Genomic DNA, 21,399 nt, shown 5'->3' on the forward strand with positions numbered 1-21,399 from the left:
TGCCTGCCAAACTCCTTACAAAATGGCTTTCCAAATTAAAAACATATTAAGTTTCATCTACTTCTCAAAATGTGTGATGCTCATAGGTAGCTACTGAGCTAACCAGGCAAAGGAAATAGTAGGAATTGGCATGCTATACAGACCAAATTTGGGAGGAGAAAAGAATTTGCTCAATAATATTTGAATCAACAAGTGTAGTAATAGCAAGCTTCTTATTTTGATAAAAGGGAAGAAATTCTCATTTTCTCCATTTTAATGTGTATTTCCCACTTAGCAGAATGCCTCACATTTAGTGGCCATTCAGCTATTTGAGGACAAACACCTGAGCTTAAAAGTCCATACTTCAGTAAGACTTTTAGGACTACTTTAGTGGCACTGAATTAGAGATTGATATCCCTTTTTTAGCCTTTTCCCCAAAGTAAATCAGATAAACAAAAATAAAAAACAAAACACTCAAAAGTGAATTAAACTTTGTTCCTGGAATTACAATGTTTACTAACCTATTATTTCCTCTCTTTGGTTTAGTGACTCAGCTTGCAGTTCTGCACAACGGAATAAACCACCGCAGCACTACAATCTGTTTGTAGTAGAGGGGCCACATGTGAATTTGATGTGTTCTGATGAGACTTTTTTCCCTATGCTTTTGCTCCTTCTTAGTAGCTTCACTAACAGATTTAACCCCTTCATTAAATGGAATGTATTCAGCAAATTATTTGTATGTTCATCTAGAAAGGCTCTTCTATCACCTGCTCACAATTCAGCTATCAAACAGGGAAGTCAAAATGCTGGGGAAGTTCTTGGTAAGCAGCTTTAATGGTGGTGTGAGAAATTTGTTGAGCATTTTAATCTTTAGGCTACCTCTGCAGGAGACAGGAGGAATGGGATTTTGTGGTAGAGGCTGGTATTAAGGAAAAGGTTCCCTTTTGCAATTCCTTATTCTTATTTTTATTTTTACTTTTTATGAGACAGAGTCTAGCTCTGCGACCCAGGCTGAAGTGCAGTAGCGTGATCTCTGCTCACTGCAACCTCCGCCTCTCAGGTTCAAGCAATTCTCCTGCCTCAGCTTCCTGAGCAGCTGGGATTACAGGTGCCCACCACCATGCCTGGCTAAGGTTTGTATTTTTAGTAGAGACAGAATTTCACCATGTTGGTGAGGGTGGTCTCGAACCTCTGACCTCAAGTGATCTGCCCACCTTGGCCTCCCAAAGTGCTGGGATTACAGATGTGAGACACCGTGCCTGACCTTATTTTTAGAAAAACTGAAAGTGGTTTGTGTATAAATTTTGAATCAATGTTTCAATAGAAGAAAGTGTTCCCCAAGATTGATCTTGGGCAAGTAGGTGTACACCAGACGAGGGTGCAGGCTGGAATCACCACTGCTAAGAAAATGGCACTGACCTTGGTTTCAATCATTTGCACCCAAGTCAGTTCCCTCTGTAACTTCCCACCCTCAGAGGGCAGCTGTTTTTATTTAAAAGCTTAAAACTTTTTGGCTGGGTGTGGTGGCTCACACCTGTAATCCCAGCACTTTGGGAGGCCGAGGCAGGTGGATCACTTGAGGTCAGGAGTTCGAGACCAGCCTGGGCAACATGGCAAAACCCTGTCTCTACTAAAAATAAAAAAATTAGCTGGGTGTGGTGACACAAGCCTGTAACTTGGGAGGCTGAAGCAGACTTGCCTGAACCTGGGAAGTGGAGGTTGCAGTGAGCCAAGATCGCACCAGTGCACTCCAGCCTGGGTGACAGAGCGAGACTCTTCCTCTAAATAAATAAATAAAAGCACAGAACTTTTGAATTTAGGGAGATCGAAGAGACGACTCAGGCTAAATTCTCATTTTCAGAAACTGAGGCTAAAGCACTAAATGCATAAACACACCCCAGGGTGATAGAACTAAGATTACAACTTGGGCTGGTAGTCTTTGTTACTTCTATTGTTCAAAGATGACTAAATTATTGTATGCATATATTCATACTGTCTTCTCAACTGGACTGTAAATCTCTTCAGGGTAAGGCCCATCATTTGAATTCATATTTGGTCCTCCTAACATAGTAGTTACCCAATAAATGCTTATGTTGGTGAGGAGGAGGAGGGAGGAAAATATGAAGAAAGGCCTCTCTCCCAAATCACACAGCCATTGGGATAAGAGAATCTAGCTTCCTAAGTGCTGGTAGTTTAGATTTGTGGCACACCCCCTGCATTAGAACTGCTAGACTGTAGAATATCCTAGTGAGTAAAAGGTTATATAAATCTTAATGCTTCCAGTAAGACATAAGCTTCTCAGGAAAAATAACAAGATAATAAACAATGAGCCAGAGTCACAAGTTTCTGTGATAGTATATTTTTTACTCAATTTAAATAAATTCAAGTCTCAGGTGTTCAGTGAATAGGAAATAAGATTAGGCAATCACTTTCTTATTTGTATAGTTTGTTAATACGCTTTACCAAAAGTAACACTGCTTTTAAACATTCATTTTCTGAGCGGGAAAAATCTCTGTGTATCACATTAGTTTATATACACCCTTAAATGCATTTAGAGTACACTTGCAAAGAAGATACCCAAATATGTATTTAGGTAATAACATGTATTCCAAAATAAGACTAGAATAAATAATCCTTATTTTTCCTTTTAAACGACTTAAAAAACTAAATATTGTATTAATAATTTTATATTTATAAAAAAGTTACAAAGATAGTACAGAGAATTCCCATATCTAACTGACTTTTCTGTAAAATAAAATGTGATCTTAAAGCATGTGTGAAGATTAATGAACATAAAGATTTTTGGAAATGACATATTGGATTCAAGATTAATATGGGGGAAAGATCACAAACACTGCTCCTTTTCCCTTCTTGAATCTACATTTAATTGACAGCAAAGTCATAAAAGTTAAATGCACAGTAACAAGAACAGGAGGAGACTGTCAGAGACAAGATTCATTCAAGTATCCAACAAAGAAAACTGAGTTCTCACTACATACTATGTAGGCACTGGTTTACAATGGTGAACAGTGAGGTGAGGTCCACCTGTTTTAGTGGTTTAGATACCCTTTGAGTCAATGAAGACAATAAGGTAAAAGAAAGTGTGAAGGCGGAGGTTGGGTGCTATTTTAGACTATGCGATCCGGGAAGTTCTCTCTGAAGAGGTACTATTTTCACTAAGGTCCGAATGAAAAGAAGAAACTGGCCATGTGGAGACCTAGAAGATGGAAGGTAGACAAGACAATTCAGAGAAGGTCTCAGGACACAGTGCTGTTGTTGAGTGGGAAGCAGACTTTTCCTCTGCAATGCTGTGAAGATTTTGTTCTTGGGAATACCAGCTACAAAGTCTGTATTTGAACAGGAGAAGCTGATCCTCCTCCCTACTCTCTATCATCACCCTGGGGCTGTCAGGTACATACAGCATGGGCCAAAAGTTGGAGGACTCTTCCCTGAAGACTTTGGCTTCAGAGGAAAGACCTGCACCTTCTGGCATTTAGAGGTTACCCCAGGCAATGGTGGCTCTCTGCTGGGTCACCCTAAAGGTCTCACTCTATAAGCCCCACGATTTATACAAAGTTCTCAAGCAGTTTTAGTAACCTGATTTTTAAATACAAAGAGACACTCAAGGGTCACCAAACAGTTGAAGAATGCTTGCTACATGGAAGGGAGAGATCAAAACATACAAAGAAAAGAGTGACTATAAAGAAAACACAGGTAATTATTCTGGGAATACTGCAAAATACAAACAAATCAGCAATGTTATCATTGTCTTCATAGATATTAGGCTTTTCTTTCTATTAAAAAATACAAGATACTATGAAAAAGTAATCAGAGAACAAGAGGTTTTTAGAAATGGATATGACAAAGGCCGAAAAACATGAGAAAAAAAGTAGTATAAAGGATTATTCCAAGAAATTCAACATCTGACGACAGAGCTGAGGAAAGAGAAACAGAAAACATTGAGGAGGAAATCAAAGGACTACACAAAAGAATTTCCCACAGATACAAGATATGAACTTCAGATTGAGTGTGCCCACCAAGTGGTCAGCATATCACTGTGAAATACAAGGATGAGAAATCCTATTTGTTTCCAGAAAGAAAAAACCCAGGTGATCTACCAATAACTGGGAACAAGACAGGCAGGAGACTTCATTAGCAATACTGACGCTAGAAGGCAATGGAGGGGTGTCATCCAAGTTCTGAGAGAAAAATTCTTCTGTACCTAGAACTGTAAACCCTGGCAAGGTAGCAAGTATGATACCGACTGCATTTTTCAGAAATACGAGAACTAGAAAAGTTACCTCTAAGATACAGTTCCAAAGGAATTTACATGAGAACATACTGTAGCAAAATAAGAAATGAAATCATGAAATGCAGAAAGCAATAGATCTAACCCAGAGGAATAAAAAAGGGAAAAGGCAGGATGAAATGGTAGAATATGCCTGGAGACCAACCAATCCAAAATAGACAACCTCAGGATGCAGTTACCCAGTAAAGGGAAAGAGGGTTTAATACCATCCCGGAGGATACAGAACAAGTTAAGGAAACCATAAAGACACAAAATAAAGAAAAGAAGAAAGGTAAAGCACACAAAAAAACTACTTGATGATAATGCAACCAAAGATAATGAAGCAGAATCAGGTTTGAGTAATGGACAAGCAGTGGTGAAAGGCCTAGCAGCTGAGCATTAAATTCACAACAATTTGTAACTTAAGTATAAACAACTGTGGGAACTATGGTTCGCAAACAAAAAAATGTAAAGTTTGACAAAGTGATGATGATATTACTAATCCTGCTTATAGATTGAGAGGTTGGTAGGGGAAGAAGTGTAAGAGCACTAATTTCCTTATTCTTTACAATAGGGAAGTAACTGATATTATCAAAAACAGAAAAGTGGATTAAAATGTCCTAAAGTGCTAAATTTTTTTTCATAATGTCTTTCCTTTAATTTTAGGGGGCTCTTTTAGAAGTTAGTATTTCTTTTGGTAAAAGAAACATTTGTCTGAAGTTAAAGGACTTCAAAATTGTACTGTTTTATAAATTAAACCTAAAATTTTAAATAGAATGCATAATATGATCCCATTTAATTACAAAGATTTTTGGTATCTTTCTATGCAGAGAGAAGTATGTGGAATGATATACCCCTATTGCTACTGACAGTATTTCCAGGTAGTAGAATGTTGGGTTAGGCTTTGCTCTTACTTTTATTTTTTATTTATTTATATTTTTTGAGACAGGGTCTCCCCGTTGCCTAGGCTGGAGTACAGGGGTGCCATCATGACTCATTGCAACCTTGCCTACCAGGCTCAAGCGGTCCTCCCAGCTCAGCCTCCCGAGTAGCTGGGACTACAGGTGCACACCACCATACCTGGCTAATTGTTAAAAATTTTTGTCGAGACAATGTCTCACTATTTTGCCCAGGCTGATCTCAAACTTCTGGACTCAAGTGATCCACCTGCCTCAGCCTCCCAAAGTGCTTGGATTACAGGCATGAGCCATCACACCCAGTCTGCTCTTACTTTTATAATTTGCTATACTACTTAATTTAAAAATATATAGGAATGTGTGTCTTTTAAAGAAACTTTAAAAAATTCATGGAATTTTAATTAGTTCTACTCACCAATAGCTTTGGTATAATGCCTTGCTCCAAGAAGTAGTTCAGGGGCTCGGTACCAGAATGTAACAACCACTGGATCCAAATCTGCTAAAGGCTTCAAAGGTGAATTAAATAATCGGGCAAAGCCCATGTCGGCTGTAAAATAAAAAATAAAAAAAAAATCATGCTAAGTAAATGTTTTTTACAAATCTAACCAATTAGTCTAATTTACCATCTTATTCAGTAAGACGAAAAATGTGCTCAATTCTAGGGGAAGAAACCCACAAAACATCCATTTTAGAAGTCTACATAAAGCAAGTTTGAAAGCTCCATTCTCTTCAAATCACTGTTACCCAGTTCTTCAATGGGGTTACAGTCAAGCTCTGCTGCCTGAGGTCAGGGGTGACCTTGCTTCTCTGGGCAGATTTTTCTTTCCATGTGTCACCCCACCGTTAGGGACAGGGTTGTTGAGCTGCATTTCCATTCTTAGTACTGGTCACAAGCACTAGGAAATGGGATCAGTTAGAGTAAGGCTATCCATTATTTCCATCAACAAGCCTGTTCACTGGTGTAATTAATCAGAAGCTGACTATGCAATATTTTAACACCATTATTTCCCCCATTACTTGGGTTGAATTTCACTAACTTAATTTTAAGGAATCACAGTATTTTTTTTTTAAAAGCTAGGTAAGACTTTAAAAGTCATCTAATTAAATCACCTCCTTCTCCAGATGAATATGGTTCAAGAAGTTAGGTGATTTGACAAAGGTACAAACTCATACCTCAGAGCTAGAACTGAGATTAGATACAGTTCGTCATGGCATTTAACACAGTTTAACATGTAGTGTAGTTATTCAGGCATGGCTGTTTATCCTGCTATACCATAATCTTTTAAAGGCAAAAATTGTGTCTCTTTCATATCTATCCCTAATAGTATCATGTACAGTTGTCATTACACATAGCTTTTGCCTAATACATGTTGAATGATCACTATTCATACCACCTATTCAAAAATTTCAAAATTCACCCACCATTTGATAAGTTTAGTTCTATTTTCCTAATACACATTTTTTAATGAATTAGGCCTTACTATAATCACCTTAATTACAAAGGTAAAAAAAAAAAAAACAAAAGTTGGCAAATAATTAAAACTATGAATAAGATTACTAAATAATGATTTATAGAAGAACTAGTATTTCTTCTTAAATGTGAATGCTTTAAGACGTAGTGTTCCCCAAACCTGCCAACATCATATATATTACACAGAAGTATAATTCCAAACTAGATTGTTTTAGTGTATTACATAAATTTTCCCTAAATTATACAGTAAAGAACACTTTTGTAATTAGTGTTTGGCTGGCTCTTTTCTATTTTGCATGCTTTGAACTTACATTTGAATTTGATGCCGCGAAAATGGACTGGAGAGACTCCTTTAAAAGCACATGTAAAGACTTAACAGGCATTTTGGAGGGCACTAGGGTGAGTGCTGACAGGGTCTGCTTCTCAAGGAAAGCCAAACTTGGAGTACATTAAGGCACATCAAATGTTCTCATAACTAAACATTTGCAAAGTTTTATCAAAAACAGAGTATTTTAAGAGTCTAATTAGAAGTGGAAAGTGAGATCTGGGGGGATTTATAAGGAAGAATATTAGAAGTATTAAGAACACACATGTGTTTCTTTGTTGGTAAAGTGATACAAATCAGCTGTTACTTCCAATTTATGTTACATCTTGTGATCAGAAGTTACTATTAACTTTGTTACAATCCTGATGTCTTTAAATTAATACAATTTAAACATTTCTTCTACAAATACACAAAACAAACTAAAAATATGTGACAAACACAACTTGGAAATGACAATAAAAAAAATCAGATTAAATAAATTTAGTTTTATCCTTAAAGATTATCAGACCAGAAGTGGGTAAAATTTTGCTTTGATATCTAAGAAAATAGAGCTATCAGAAAATATGTACAGAATGCCCATTATTTTTTCCCATCAGGCAAAGGCCTACTACAATACAGTCTTGTTAGAACTTAAGGTTCTGTACCTATCCAGCCTCACGGCTTTCCCTACAGTTTGTATTAATAACTCCTAATCTAGACGAGGTCAACAGAGGCATATGTGCTCATCTAATCTGACTCAAGCGAACACGACTGATAGTAGAATTATTAGCATGCTGTATGTATGCCCTTGTGACTAAAGGTGAGGCTGGCCTCTAACAGAGATAGAAGCCCCTCACCTCTATAGGCTATTTTTAATGAAAGCAGAGGTTTCTGGGAAACTTGCACGGTTTCATAATTAGAATGCTTCAGTCTTTAGGAGTGTCTGACACCTTTCAAGAGTGTGAAACATTTTTCACTTTTATGCATACTCTTTAGAAATGGCTTCAATCATATGGAACTACATGAATATATGCATATTATAGCAAAAATTAGAAGTGATATAGCTGCCTGCAAAAGTTTTAAAAGAGTGCTACACTGTGACTTAGCAAAGATATAACATACCAATTTTTACTCTTCCTCGCTCAGGACCTTCACCCATAACTAAAATATTAGCAGGTTTCTGTGGAAACAAAATAGTGTTTTTTTTCAGTAGACAGTAGTGGTTTCTTTTAAATAGACAATATGCCAATATAACACAAATCCACCTTTTAAAAAATCTCATTTATTCAAAAATTAAAACCAAATACAGGAAGTCACCAAAGAAATTGTGCATGTATATATGCAAAGCGGTATGCAAATTTCATGAAGGCCCAGATATGGCAGTGCTTTTCTCCACAGAAGGCTGAGGCTTTTCTTGGCCCTCTTATCAGTCTGTTTTCACTACTGGCAAGCATCTCACAAAGTCATGCTGTGGTTCCTTCTCACTCTTTCAAGTACATAAAATGTCTTGCTCTGACTTTAAAGGAAAAATGAATCAAGAAAGATGATTTAATACCAAGTAGCAAATTAATTACAGGCAAGGAATCACCAGAAATCCTTTTTTGGAAATGACAAAGTATGCACCTACATTTAAATAAATGAATTATTGAGAAATTTAATAAAGTACTTTAGAAACAAGTTAGTAAAGTAATAGGAATTTTTCATGACAGGAACAGTTTTGAGGTTTTCATTTTTATGTGAAAAAGTAAGCTAAAATTTAAAGTAAGAGTTTACAAAGGTTTCAGTTTTTAAATCTTTAAAATATATACTGATTGTCATCTACAGTCTTTTATGGTGGTATCTACTACACTAATGAATAAAGGCTGCCCTTTCTTCAGGAAAGGGAAGGAGCAGCAGAAGGAGTAAGGAGGGGATGAGGGGAGAGAAAGCAGAGAGGGGAAGAAAAAGGCAACTGGTTCGCTCCTTACTTTACTATCCTGCTATCTACTTGATTTGACTTGAATTCTACCAGTCTGCTAAATAAAAGTGAAACTAGATTGAACACCTCTTCAGATACTGACATAAATCACTTTAAAATCAAAGATTGTAATGAAGTCTGTTTATAGTGGTAACCATTTCACAGGCTTCTCTAACCATATATAGTGATGGCCCCTAAGCTATTACTGCCAACATTTAATGTGTAGTATACTAGCCTATCACCTATCAAAGACAGTTATTCCCAGCCAAAAAAAAAAAAGTATCACTGAAATGGCAGCACTGACATCTCAGGTTAAAAACTCCTACAATTTTTAAAGTTGAGTCCACTAGGCACCAGAGAGGTTAAATGACTTCCCCTGAGTATAATCAGCAAGACTGGGTAGCAGCAGAGTCTACCCTGTCTTTGAATAGTCTGGGGCTCCCTTCCTAATTTATAATCCTGAAAGTAATTTTATGTAGCAATTTTTGGAATTAATATGTACTGCTGTAATAATAATAATAATAATAATAATAATAATACTGATGTTTTATTCACAAAAAAATCTCAGAACCTCTATCACTACCCCCTCCCCCTGCCACACACACACACACACACACACACACACACACACACTTCTAACCACAACACTAACAGCATTCGCTGGGAGCTACACACAGGTGCTACCCAGGACAAATAAAATTGTTTTCATGCATCACAGTAATCAATCAAGACTGATTGGTATCTGTGGTCTCTTAGGGCCCGGCCTACTTCAGAGAGAAGCCAGATTTCTGAGATAGTGCAAAATGCTGAAGGCAGAGAAAGGCTTTCCAAATGGAATCAGGCAGCATTTCTATTTGCTAAAGGCTTGCTCCCAATTCACAATGTGGGCTCAGGAAGAAACTTCCATGTTTATGCTAGAACTCTCCTCTCATGGTTCTTCAGAGCAGGACTCCCTAAACACCTGTTGAATACACTCCCTATTCTTTAACCCCATTTTGAATCTCTTCCCATCAAATTAATCTTCAGTTCTGCTGCCAGGGTCATTTTCATAAAAGACAAATCTGATTATGTTACTCTCTTGCTTAGAACCTTCCACATGGAAAATTATTACAAGAAGACTAGGTAGAAACAGCAGAACCAAAATGATATATAGATTGTGATTAGAACTAGGTAAAAAAAAAAAAGTTCCTGTGAATAAGGACTAGAAGAATAAAACTGTAGAGCGACAGAGGTATGAATGAACCTTTTCAAAAGTGTCTTTGCTTTCGCTGTGTTTTATGACTATTATCAAAATGTTTTTTTGGTTGGGTGCAGTGGCTCACACCTGTAATGCCAGAACTTTGGGAGGATGAGGCTGCTGCCAGAGTCCAGGAGCTCAAGGCCAGCCTGGGCAACACAGTAGGACCCCACCTCAACAAAATTTTTTTTTTTTTTTAATTAGCCAGGCGTGGTGACACACGCCTGTAGTTCCTGCTGAGGTGAGAGGATTGCTTGAGCCTGGGAGGTGGAGACTGCAGTGAGCCGTGATCATGCCACTGCACTCCAGCCTGGGCAACAGAGTGAGACCCTATCTCAAAAAAACAAAAAAAAAAGAGGCCGGGCACAGGGGCTCACGCCTGTAATCCCAGCACTTCAAGAAGCCAAGGTGGGCGGGTCACCTGAGGTCAGGAGTTCCAGACCAGCCTGGACAACATGACGAAACCCTATTTCTACTAAAAAATACAAAAATTAGCTGGGTGCGGTGGTATGTGCCTGTAATCCCAGCTACTCGGGAGCCTGAGGCAGGAGAATCACTTGAACCTGGGAGGCAGAGGTTGCAGTGACCTTAATTCAGGACATTGCACTCCACCCTGTGTGGCAGAGTGAGACTCAGTCTATAAAAAAAGAACACCTACTTCTACTTTAACTTTGATTGGTCCTCCCCCACTCCTGCATAAGGTCCAGTCCTTGTGATGGGATGCAAGGCGCCTGGCAGGCTGCTTCCCATCACCTGCAGCCCTGCCTTCCCCTGCTTCCCACTGCTCCTGCTGCATGCATGTTTTCATGTTTTTGCCATTCTTTGAATAGACTGCAACCTTTCACAACTACGTCATCGCTATGCCATTTTCTGTCCCTAGCCTTTCTTCTGCTCTAAAATTGGATTATCCCCCTCTCCCTTAATGACAGAAGTAATACACAAACATTTTCTCAATTAAACAATTCAAACTATAAAGCTGCACACAGTTAAAAGTCCCTTTTACCACCCATCCCTCCTTTACCCTACCCCAAATCCCACTACCTTCTCCAGAGGTACAAGTTGACTAGTTAGATTGCTGTGACTGATTTTTCTAACACCGGAGTGTTCAATCCTAAAAGATTCTCTCCATATCTGGCAAAAGCACAATGAATACATGCACGTCTCTCCTCTGTCTATCTGAGATGGAGTGGAAAAGATCTCACTCTCACACCATCTTTTTTTCTCCTTCCCTCTTTTTAAACACATTTTCTTACTCATTCAGTAGCTGGGACACAGATCTGAAAAGCCCTGGGATGGATGGTATTGGCTTGGCGCTTGACGAAGGGGAAAATCCCTCTCTTGCTTTTCATATCAGGTTTCTTTTATTCTAGACTTACTGAACTGGTCGAGTTCTAAATCTAAGTCTGACCACTGGTGGGGGGATAAATAGTATCTTTGTCAAGGTCTGACCTAGTATTAGAGTTTGGGGTCCAAGCTCCAGTTAATAATTAAAAAATTACTTTGCTAGGTAACTCACTGCCTACTGCGCCATCTGAAGCAGATTCCACCTTACCAGCATCTCACTTTTATCCCAACACTCTCTCTTAAGTGAATTCAGATTCCGTTTGGGCATGCTATAGCCATAAACAAAAGACAATGGTCTTAAGTGCTGTTGTAATAGCATTATTTAGAAATGATGGGGCCCTCCTCATGTTACTTTCCATTAACACTGCATATGCCCCAGGGAAAGACAGTATGATTTAGTAGACAAATCAAACTCTAAATTTCTTCTTTTCTGAATGTAATCTAATGGGAATCTTAAGAGAAAAACACAGGAAAGGCCCTAATGATGACTACTCTTGTCACGGGTTCTGTTTTGTTGTTTAATCAGTATTAAGGAAGACTTCAAAAGACTTGATGAATAATTTTTGTTTTAGTACTTAATGCAATGTTGAAACAATATTCTACTCACCCAAAAAACTAATTTCTTGATACATATTTCTTTCCTTTTCTTCCTCGTCTATCAGTAGCAGAATTTGGTAGCAGTTTTTAAGCTCTAGCACCAAAACTTTACATGAAGTGATTAGAGGTAACTTTGGTAAATAATCTCTGATCTTTTATATGCTATCAAACATAATCACCTTAAAAGAACATATAGAACTTTGCTGGGGACATTCTGATGAGGCATATACTCCATTAAACTGTATTTGTTGCCACGGAGATCAGAAATCCTACATGACTTAAATTATATCATGGCAACATCTTCAAGTACAGCAAAGCCATGCACAGAAATAATGATAGATCATCCTTGATTGCCAGCTGAAAAATGATATAAATCAATGAGATACTACTATTTGAAGCAATGGGTTCCCTTATCTAATTGTTTTATTTCTCCCAGGCTTTTCTTCTTCTTTTTGCTGCTGCACTCCCAAAAGACTCATTGATATTTCCTAAAGCAGATGTTTGTATTGCAAGGACAACCATTCTGGCAGAAGCTTTCTGTTCTCCAGCATCTGTCATGCTGGAGGAGAGTGCACCAATTATTTTGGCATACACCAAGGATAGCAAATTGGTTTCGTTTTAGGAGCCAACTCTGATGGAAAAATAAAGAATTCAAAAAGCTCTATCTTGAAAAAGACAAGAACTGGGTTGATGAAGAAAATGCAGCATTTATCAGAGCTGTCTGACATAGGAAGTGGAGAATGGTGGCACATCTGCCAAGTTAACGGCAATAACTTTATTCCAGGGGTGAAATGAAGTCTTCAGATATTTAGTAACGTATCAAGGCAAATTGGAGATTTTGAGTCAACAGGCAAAGTTGATTCTTGATGGATCTCTCTATTAAAAGAAGACAATGATCCATAAGAAACTATATTGTCAGTGCTTTTCTCTGTCATTTGTCCAGAATTAAACTTCCACAAATGTGTAAATAACACAGCCTGGTGGTAAACTTTCTAGTTACTCTATGATTATTTTGTACAATACACCCTGAAGGGACTGACTGACACATATCTCACATTTCAAAAGTTCTATGAGATTCAAAAGCACGCAGTAAAGTCTTAAATAGACACATATTCAGTAAGTTTTACAAACTGTTTTACTGAAATCTTCTAAGGAGTTAAGTGATAGAGATAAATCTGGAAATCCAGTGATGAAATCTTTATAATACAGTTTTTCATCTTTTTTTCAGGGGTATGAATTTTTTACCTCTAATACTAAAGTTTATTCCACTAGTACTGCGGAACACCTTTAAGCTCAAGGAGAAATTATCCACTTCTAGTAGTTTCTTGCCTTCCTCTGTTTAAATTTGAAAAAAAAGCATAGAATTCTTAACCAATTCTGTTTCCTGATAAAAACAACATGTATGTTACTTATAAACACCTAACTTCATTCTCTATAGTAAACAGTTCAAGTACTATACATTCATTCTTATGTTCACTGAATTAAGAGGCACTGAGGATCAACAGAGACACAAACAAACAGTTCCTGCCCTCTAAGAGGTCATAGTCTAGACTAAATGCGTGAGATAAATTCAGGAAGGGGAGAGCTTCACAGATGTGGCTGCCTGGCATCTGAGGAACAGAGTGCCTCCAGGACTCACTGAGATCCTGCATGCAAAAGCCACAGAGCTGGGGCTGCACCCTCTGTTGGGGGATAAAGAGAGCACTCAGAATGTGCCACGCACTGGCAGTACTCAAAAATCATAGGGATATTAACTAGTTTCTGACTTACCTAAGAAGTCCCCTTTCAGAGGGAATGAAAGGGGTTCTTTGACTGTCATCTTCAATGCAAATCAAAGTATTTTATAAAACAAGGACTAACTTCACAAGAGTAATAGTGCTAACAAAAGATGACATTTTCTTTTTATAATTCCCTCTTATTTTTCTCCAATCCATTCTACTAACCCCACCTTTTGCTTTCGTCTATTCCTATTAATACCAAGTTAAACTAAAATGGTCTTTCATCAATGGTCTATCATCAAACATATTTAAAATAATAAACATTGTTCAGATTAGCTTTAAATTAGTATCCTTAAAACCCAAGGGTTTTTTCTTTTTTTTCTGCAGATACTATGGGGTTTTGAGTTTTTAAATTACAAAATTCTTAAGCTGCCTATTTTAGGCAACTGAGGCATAGCACACTAGTTTAAGTGCTAAGAGATCAATATGGGACAGAACCTTCTATTCTCACTGACACAAAGATCATTTACTTCCTGTAGCAGAGCCTAGCACAGGCAATATTACTTCCTTAAAAATGCAACACGGATGTACAGTACAAAAACTGCATGGCAAGAGAAAACACACTTTTCAATTGCTGGGCACAGATATAACTTACTTCTAATAAAGAATGTGTACACATATTAATATATGTGTATATATTTTTTAATAGATGGAAATGGATTTTTTCAAATCAGATTAATTGCATTTTTGCAAAGCTATAAAATTTTATAACAGTTTAAACAAATTCTATTAAGTCAAGTAAGAAAGAAGAGGTAACTAAGCTGAAGACTAGAAGGCTGAATAACATCAAGGAGACCAAATGCATCTTAAAGGAGAAGTATCAAGGCACAGAGACAGTATCAAAACCTTTTAGCTTTCAAAATAGTTCCTTATTATTAATTTAACTTGATTTATTAAAAAAGTGAACCTAGCTTACATTCAAATCTGAAAATCACTCTAATTCCAATTATTATTCTAAACGATGTCAATTTATAGATTTGGTGGTATAACAAAACTAACTTTGCTTTGTGTACTATCTTCCCAAGTATTACTTCCTTGACAAATCTACATGTTTGTGTATTACTTTTACTAACTATACTGTATTCTTCTATTAAGAGACACTTGGTTATGCCACTCCCACCCCCTACTTTTGGCAGTAACCCTAACTATGTTCCCATTGCCAGTGTAAAATCATGCTCCTCGCCTATCCCCCAAAGCCCTGATACATGCACCATATAATTTCCTTGGGATAAAATCTCAAAAGTAGAATTATCAGACCAAATCATGCTAACAGATTTATTGTTCTAAAACTGGACTTTTAATAACTTTTTAAATGTAATAATATCTCCTATAAATCGTATTTTATCAGTTTACAGACATCTTCATTCTGTTCTACAGCCATAGATGCTCCACTGTGTGCATATTTTATGTCATAGTTTACTCAGTGTCATATGCTTGCATGCTTAAGTGGTTTCCAATATCTTGTAATTAACAAACAATGCTGCAATGAACTTTGTGCATATATGTTTACACTGTCGTGGTATATTTTTAGGACAAATTCCTAAAAGCAGAATTTACTGTGTGGAAAGATACATGCATAGGTAGATTTGTTATGTATCATCAAATTTACTCCTCCAGGTGTTGAATCATTTTGCATTTCCATTTGCAATATAAAAGGGTGTCTGTATCTTAAGAGTGATAGGCTATCTTTTGGTGAGCCTGGACAGTGAGCAGGCAGTGAAGCTGGGCAACATCCTCCTCTTCATCAACTCCAAAACACAGTACATGTTGGGTTTTCAAGAGATTTTCGTGTTTTGTTTTCTAAGCTTCAAAGGTAATACATGCTCAATGGATAAAATCCATAAAATGAAGAAAAGCACAATGAAAACAAAATCATCTATGATCTGTGAACTAACAATTATCACTTTAAACATTCTGGAGTAATCTTTTTGTTTTTTATTCTCCTTATAAAATTTAAAAGGCATCAAGCTAAATATATTGTTTGCATCCTTCTCATTTAGTATTATATCATTAAAATTTTTAATCTGGAAATTACATTTCTGCATGCATCTATCAAAAATTCCTAAAATTGCTGGGTAAAGAATATAAACATTTTTAAGGTTTTTTGATATGTATTAACAGATTTTGTGAATTCAACATTATCATTTATAGAAATAACACCATCAAGTATAATAAAATTAATCTGTAAAACCAAAAGCAATGTATATCTCATATCTACATCATATAATTAGCTTGATATATAATGTAACATATTTTAATTAGCATACCTTTCATTGGTAATCATATCTTATGACTTACTCCGTAGTTCTGTTTTATTGACAAGACTTTTATTAAGCTAACATATTCATGTTGATTCTCTATATTCTAGATAGTAAAGGTATATTAAATTATTTTTGCCATTTTCCTAATACATTGCTTTTCTCTTGCTATTAAATTTACATTTCATATACTATAAGAGTGTTTTTAATAGAGGTTTTATATTCAGCCTATTTATCATATCTTTGGTGATATTTGTCAGTTCTTAAATAGGAATTTACCACCTGCTGTAGCTGGACTAAATATGCTAATTTTCTCATATACATTTAATATACTATGATCCACATGGGCTAGACAATAGTTTAATAAACAAGTAATAATAACAAAAATTTAATTAAAGCAAGAAAATTCTTCTCCCTACTTACTGACAATAAAAGGCCCTTCTTTATTGTGAAATAGCTTCTGGATTCTTATAAGTTCTCGTAATAGCATGAATCTATTCATGAATTTTTTTTTGAGATGGAGTCTCGCTCTGTTGTCCAGGCTGGAGTGCAGTGGCGTGATCTCTGATCACTGCAAGCTCCGCCTCCCGGGTTCATGCCATTCTCCTGCCTCAGCCTCTTGAGCAGCTGGGACTACAGGCGCCCACCACCACGCCCAGCTAATTTTTTGTATTTTTTTTTTTTTTTAGTAGAGAAGGGGTTTCACCATGTTAGGCAGGATGGTCTCGATCTCCTGACCTCGTGATCCACTCGCCTTGGCCTCCCAAAGTGCTGGGATTACAGGCGTGAGCCACCGCGCCTGCTCTATTCATGAAATTTTTTAACACTTCTGATACTTAAAAAAATACACACTATCTTTTTTCCCCTCTAGAACATAACATGTGCTTTTGTAGGAAAGTTAATTTTCAAATACAATTAAGAAAATACAATTAGCTACTCAAATTTAACTATTTTTTTGATAAATTTTTTTGTTGATATATTTACACTGTATTTTATTTCCACTATTTTATAGTCTGCTTTTGTGTGTAACACTGAAACATTATTTAAACTTACCAAAAAAAATTTTTTTAATGACTACATAACAGTTCACCTTTTCTATGTGTCATAATTCAATGAAACTATTCTCTAGTTGTTAGACACATAAATATTTTATAATTTGTAATTAGTACCATTAATTCTGTGATGGCCCTTGCACCATTCTTTATAGTATCTTTAAGAAAGTTTGTTAAAAGATTGTTATATCAAAAGGAATGAATTTTTTTTATTCTTGATAATTCTTGCTTTCTAGAAAGGCTGTAATTATGTCCAGCAGTTAGTGTTCCTTCATTCATACAATACAGCAAAGGCAAATTATCTATCAGGTACCATTCTTGGCATGTCATAGTGGGTAACAAAACAGACACTGTATCTACCATATAAGGAAGATAGACATTAGAAAATGCAAACAAATATATGTAAAAAAAAAAACTACCAATTATTATTAGTACAATGAAAGAAAAAGAATTAGAATAATGGGGGCACTAGTGCATATAGGATGGTGAGGGAAGGTCTCTCTGAGGTGACGTTAAAGGACTGAAGGATGAGAAGGAACTAGCCAGAGGAAAGGGTTACTTATGTATGTGGTACCTAAGCAGGTGTGGACAGAAGAACTTTTCAAACAGAAGTTAAAACAAGAAGGCTCTGAAGTGGTAAATACCTGGGTTTATTCAAGAAGGCATTTGTGGGTATGGCATAATTCACAGGGGTACACTGGCAGGAAATGTGGTTGCAAAGATAGGTGGAGGCCAGGCAGTGCAGGGTCTAGTTGCAGAAAAAATGCTCCTTTTATCTTTAAAAGGAAATTTCACTGAAGAGTTTTAAAGAAGGGAGTGATGGTTTGACAACAGCAACATGAATGCTAGTTATGTGCCAAGTCCTCTACACAGGTTAATTTTACAGATGAGATAACTAAGGCCAGAAAGGCCTCAGCTGAACTGAGACTTTACATTAGCAGTCCATACTGGCTCATCAGTAGCAGAGCTGGGGTTCAAATACAGGGAGTGTGGGTCCAGAATCCGCCCTCTTAACTACTGCATTATACTGTCAGTGCACTGTCAACAACTGAGCACTAACATTTAATAGGAGAAATGGCATCTCCTAAATTTCAATGTATAACTTCACTAATAAAATTGAACTTTTAAAAAATGCATGTTTATACACACAAACTATGTACATGTATATTAAATTAACTACATCATCTGTGGTCTGACTTTTGGTTAGTCTTGGTGTTTTTCTAAATGGCTTTTATGATCTATTATTATTTCTTTTTCTAATACGTTCAAAAAGTTTTTCTGTTCTAATGTGCCTTTCAAACAACTGGTTTAAAGCAATATGTTTCTGCCTATTTGTACAATTCCCCATTATTTTAATACTGGGGTGTTTCAATTTGCAATGAATGTATACATTTCACTCAAGAGTCTCTACTTTCAAATTCTGTATTAAATAGCACAGTTTTCAACTTATGCCAGCAAGAAAATAAAATTTTATTTTTAGTTTTCTATTATTGTGCTCTGAGAGATTAATGCAGACTTGTGTCTGTCAATACTTACCATGCATATCTTTATTTCTAGTACACACTGAACTTTCCTAGACACACACATTTTTGAGTGGTTATTTATTTGAAAAATATACTCTCTTATATATCCCTAAATGCCACATAACCTATTAAATTACATTGCTGTAATCTATAATTTTTGCTCATTCTTTATTTTTAAAATTTTGTCATAATCTGATAGAAAATGTCAAGGTATGGCCAGGCATGGTAGCTCATGCTTATAATCTCAGCACTTTGGGAGGCTGAGGCGGGCGGATCACTTGAGGTCAAGATTTCAAGACCAGCCTGACCAACATGGTGAAACCCCATCTCTACTAAAAATACAAAAAAATTAGCTGGGCATGGTGGTGCACGTCTGTAATCCCAGCTTCTCAAGAGGCTGAAGCAGGAGAATCACTTGAACCCGGGAGGCGGGGTTGCGGTGAGCCGAGATCGCGCCATTGCACTCCAGCATGGGTGACAGGGGGAGACTCTGTCTCCAAAAAAAAAAAAAAAAAAAAAAAAGTCAAGGTACACGTATTTCTATTTCTTTTTGTACAATTGGCAAACTGAACAGATCATTAGTTCTCTGCTGTATTTTCACTACTTTAATCCTTCTGCTATGTTTCAGTTTTTTGAAATTAACTATATCTGATACTATGATGATAACTTCTATATTCCAAGAGACACAGGGGACTTCAGACTGGTAGTTCTCCAACTTTCTTCTCCCCCTAAATATTGAGGAATATGATGGACTTCTTCAGAAGATGAGGAAATACAGTCAGGTGATTAAGAATAAAGCTGAAAAAATCAGGAATGCCATTAGCTATTAGTTATGTAAGCTTAGCCTCCATTTCTTCATCTATAAAATGTTGTCAGACAGACTAAATGTGACTTATATGAAAGGCTTTAGCAAGATCCTTGATATATAAAAGTCCTAAATACATTATAATGATAATTAAGATGGCAGCTCACACTATAATCTGTTAACAATGATTCACTACCACAGTGACTCTTAAGTAAAAACTTCTGGGGCTGGGGGTTCAGGGGATGGGACTCGTGCATGATTGGATAAGGCCCGCAAGAAGTTCATCTTGCGGAACTTTCTATACCACCCATGAGATGCCCCTAATTGCCTATGATCACTTTCTAGCTTCTAGTCTATGCCTAAAAAACTATTAGCAACATTTAAAAAAATTAAAAATAAACATTTCTTATAGAAAAATCAAAACACAGAAAAGCATACAGAAAGTGAAATTTACCTGAAATCCTACCTCACAAAGTTAGATCATTATAAACATTTTGTTGGACACAGTTCCAGATTTCTCTAAATCTGTATTTTTTACATGTAATATAAATATCTTATCAAGGCTCTTTTGATTCCTGTTTTTGGTTACTCAACAGTGAATAAATCTCTTGGCCTCTCTCTCTGTATACATATAGAAACTGGTTTAGCAGTTGGATAGCACTATTGCATTTGTCCTGTTTTACTTAATCAACCCTGTATCGTGACTGTTTATTTCTGAGCCAGAACTGTTTCAGAACACTGTTAAGTAACAGTGGTGCTAGAACATTGGAAGTATATAAAAGCTGCTGATTTGGGATATAAGAGGAAACGGGATATATAATTTTGATGCTTGGAAGTTTCCTTATTTTATTAAAAATTTCAACCAGAAATGAACACTAAGTTTCACCAGATATTGAATTTTGTGTTATATTTATGACTACTAAGATAATCATAGGGTTATCTACTCTGCACTATTAATAAGATGAATTTTGTTAAGAGGTTTCCAAATATGGAATCATCCGCACATTCTTAAAATGCACTTCACTGACTTAGACTTTAAGTTCACCCAGATCTTATTTGCTAATATTTTATTTAAGGCATATGCTTAAGCATTTACAGGTGATAATGGTTTAGGGTTGTAGGCATTATCTTTATCAGGTTCTGTGTCAGTGTTATGCTTTCTTCCTATAAAGTTATTAAGGAAATGTTCTTTCTTTTACACAACTCTAGAACAATTTATATAACGTAGGATTATTTGTTTGAGGGTTTGAAGCAACAGTGAAACTATCTGCATTTTGTACATTTCTTAGAGGTCGTCCTGTGACAAATGTCTTTCTTCCATAGTTATTGATCTATTTATTGACCTTTTCTAGGGCCAGTTGTGGTAATTTGTACTTTATTTTAAAATGTTCACTTAATCCAGCATTCTATAGAACATCTAAATAGCATAACAATTACTAAAGAAATTGAAATGATAGTCAAAAATCGTCCAACCGGCTAAGGATGGTGGCTCATGCCTGTAATCCCAGCACTTTGGGAGGCCGAGCTGGGTGGATCAGGAGGTCAGGAGATCGAGACCATCCTGGCTAACACGGTGAAACCCCCTATGTACTAAAAAAAAATTAGCAGGCATGGTGTGCAGTTCAGTATCGGAGGTGAGTAGAAAATGGATGAACCAGAAGGATTCAGGCTGGAGTGCAGTGGTGCGATCTTGGCTCACCACAACTTCAGCCTCCTGGGATCAACGATCCTCCCACTTCAGCTTCCTGAGTAGCTGAGACCACAGGCATGCATCATCACACCTGGCGCATTTCTGCATTTTTTTTGTAGAGATAGCATTTCACCATGTTGTCCAGGCTGGTCTTGAACTCCTGGGCTCAAGCAATCCTTCCAAGCAATCCTCCCACCTC

General features: G+C 36.6%; 1 protein-coding gene across 5 annotated transcripts in view; it reads right to left on the reverse strand.

Moving 5' to 3' along the window:
* Positions 1-21,399, reverse strand: part of CDK8 (cyclin dependent kinase 8) — a 155,681-nt gene that overhangs the window by 14,218 nt on the left and 120,064 nt on the right. For 4 of the 5 annotated variants that reach the window (XM_058437740.1, XM_032150606.2, XM_032150605.2 and 1 more), the window contains exons 5-6: positions 8,082-8,139; positions 5,600-5,731 (exon numbers count right to left, since the gene is read on the reverse strand). In XM_058437740.1, coding sequence (XP_058293723.1) covers positions 5,600-5,731; positions 8,082-8,139 — 190 coding nt within the window. The remainder of the gene's footprint in view (positions 1-5,599; positions 5,732-8,081; positions 8,140-21,399) is intronic. The other variant, XM_058437741.1, reaches the window with a different exon arrangement.

The sequence above is a fragment of the Hylobates moloch genome, unplaced genomic scaffold, assembly GCF_009828535.3.
Source record: "Hylobates moloch isolate HMO894 unplaced genomic scaffold, HMol_V3 SCAFFOLD_4, whole genome shotgun sequence".
In the NCBI taxonomy this organism is placed as follows: domain Eukaryota; kingdom Metazoa; phylum Chordata; class Mammalia; order Primates; family Hylobatidae; genus Hylobates; species Hylobates moloch.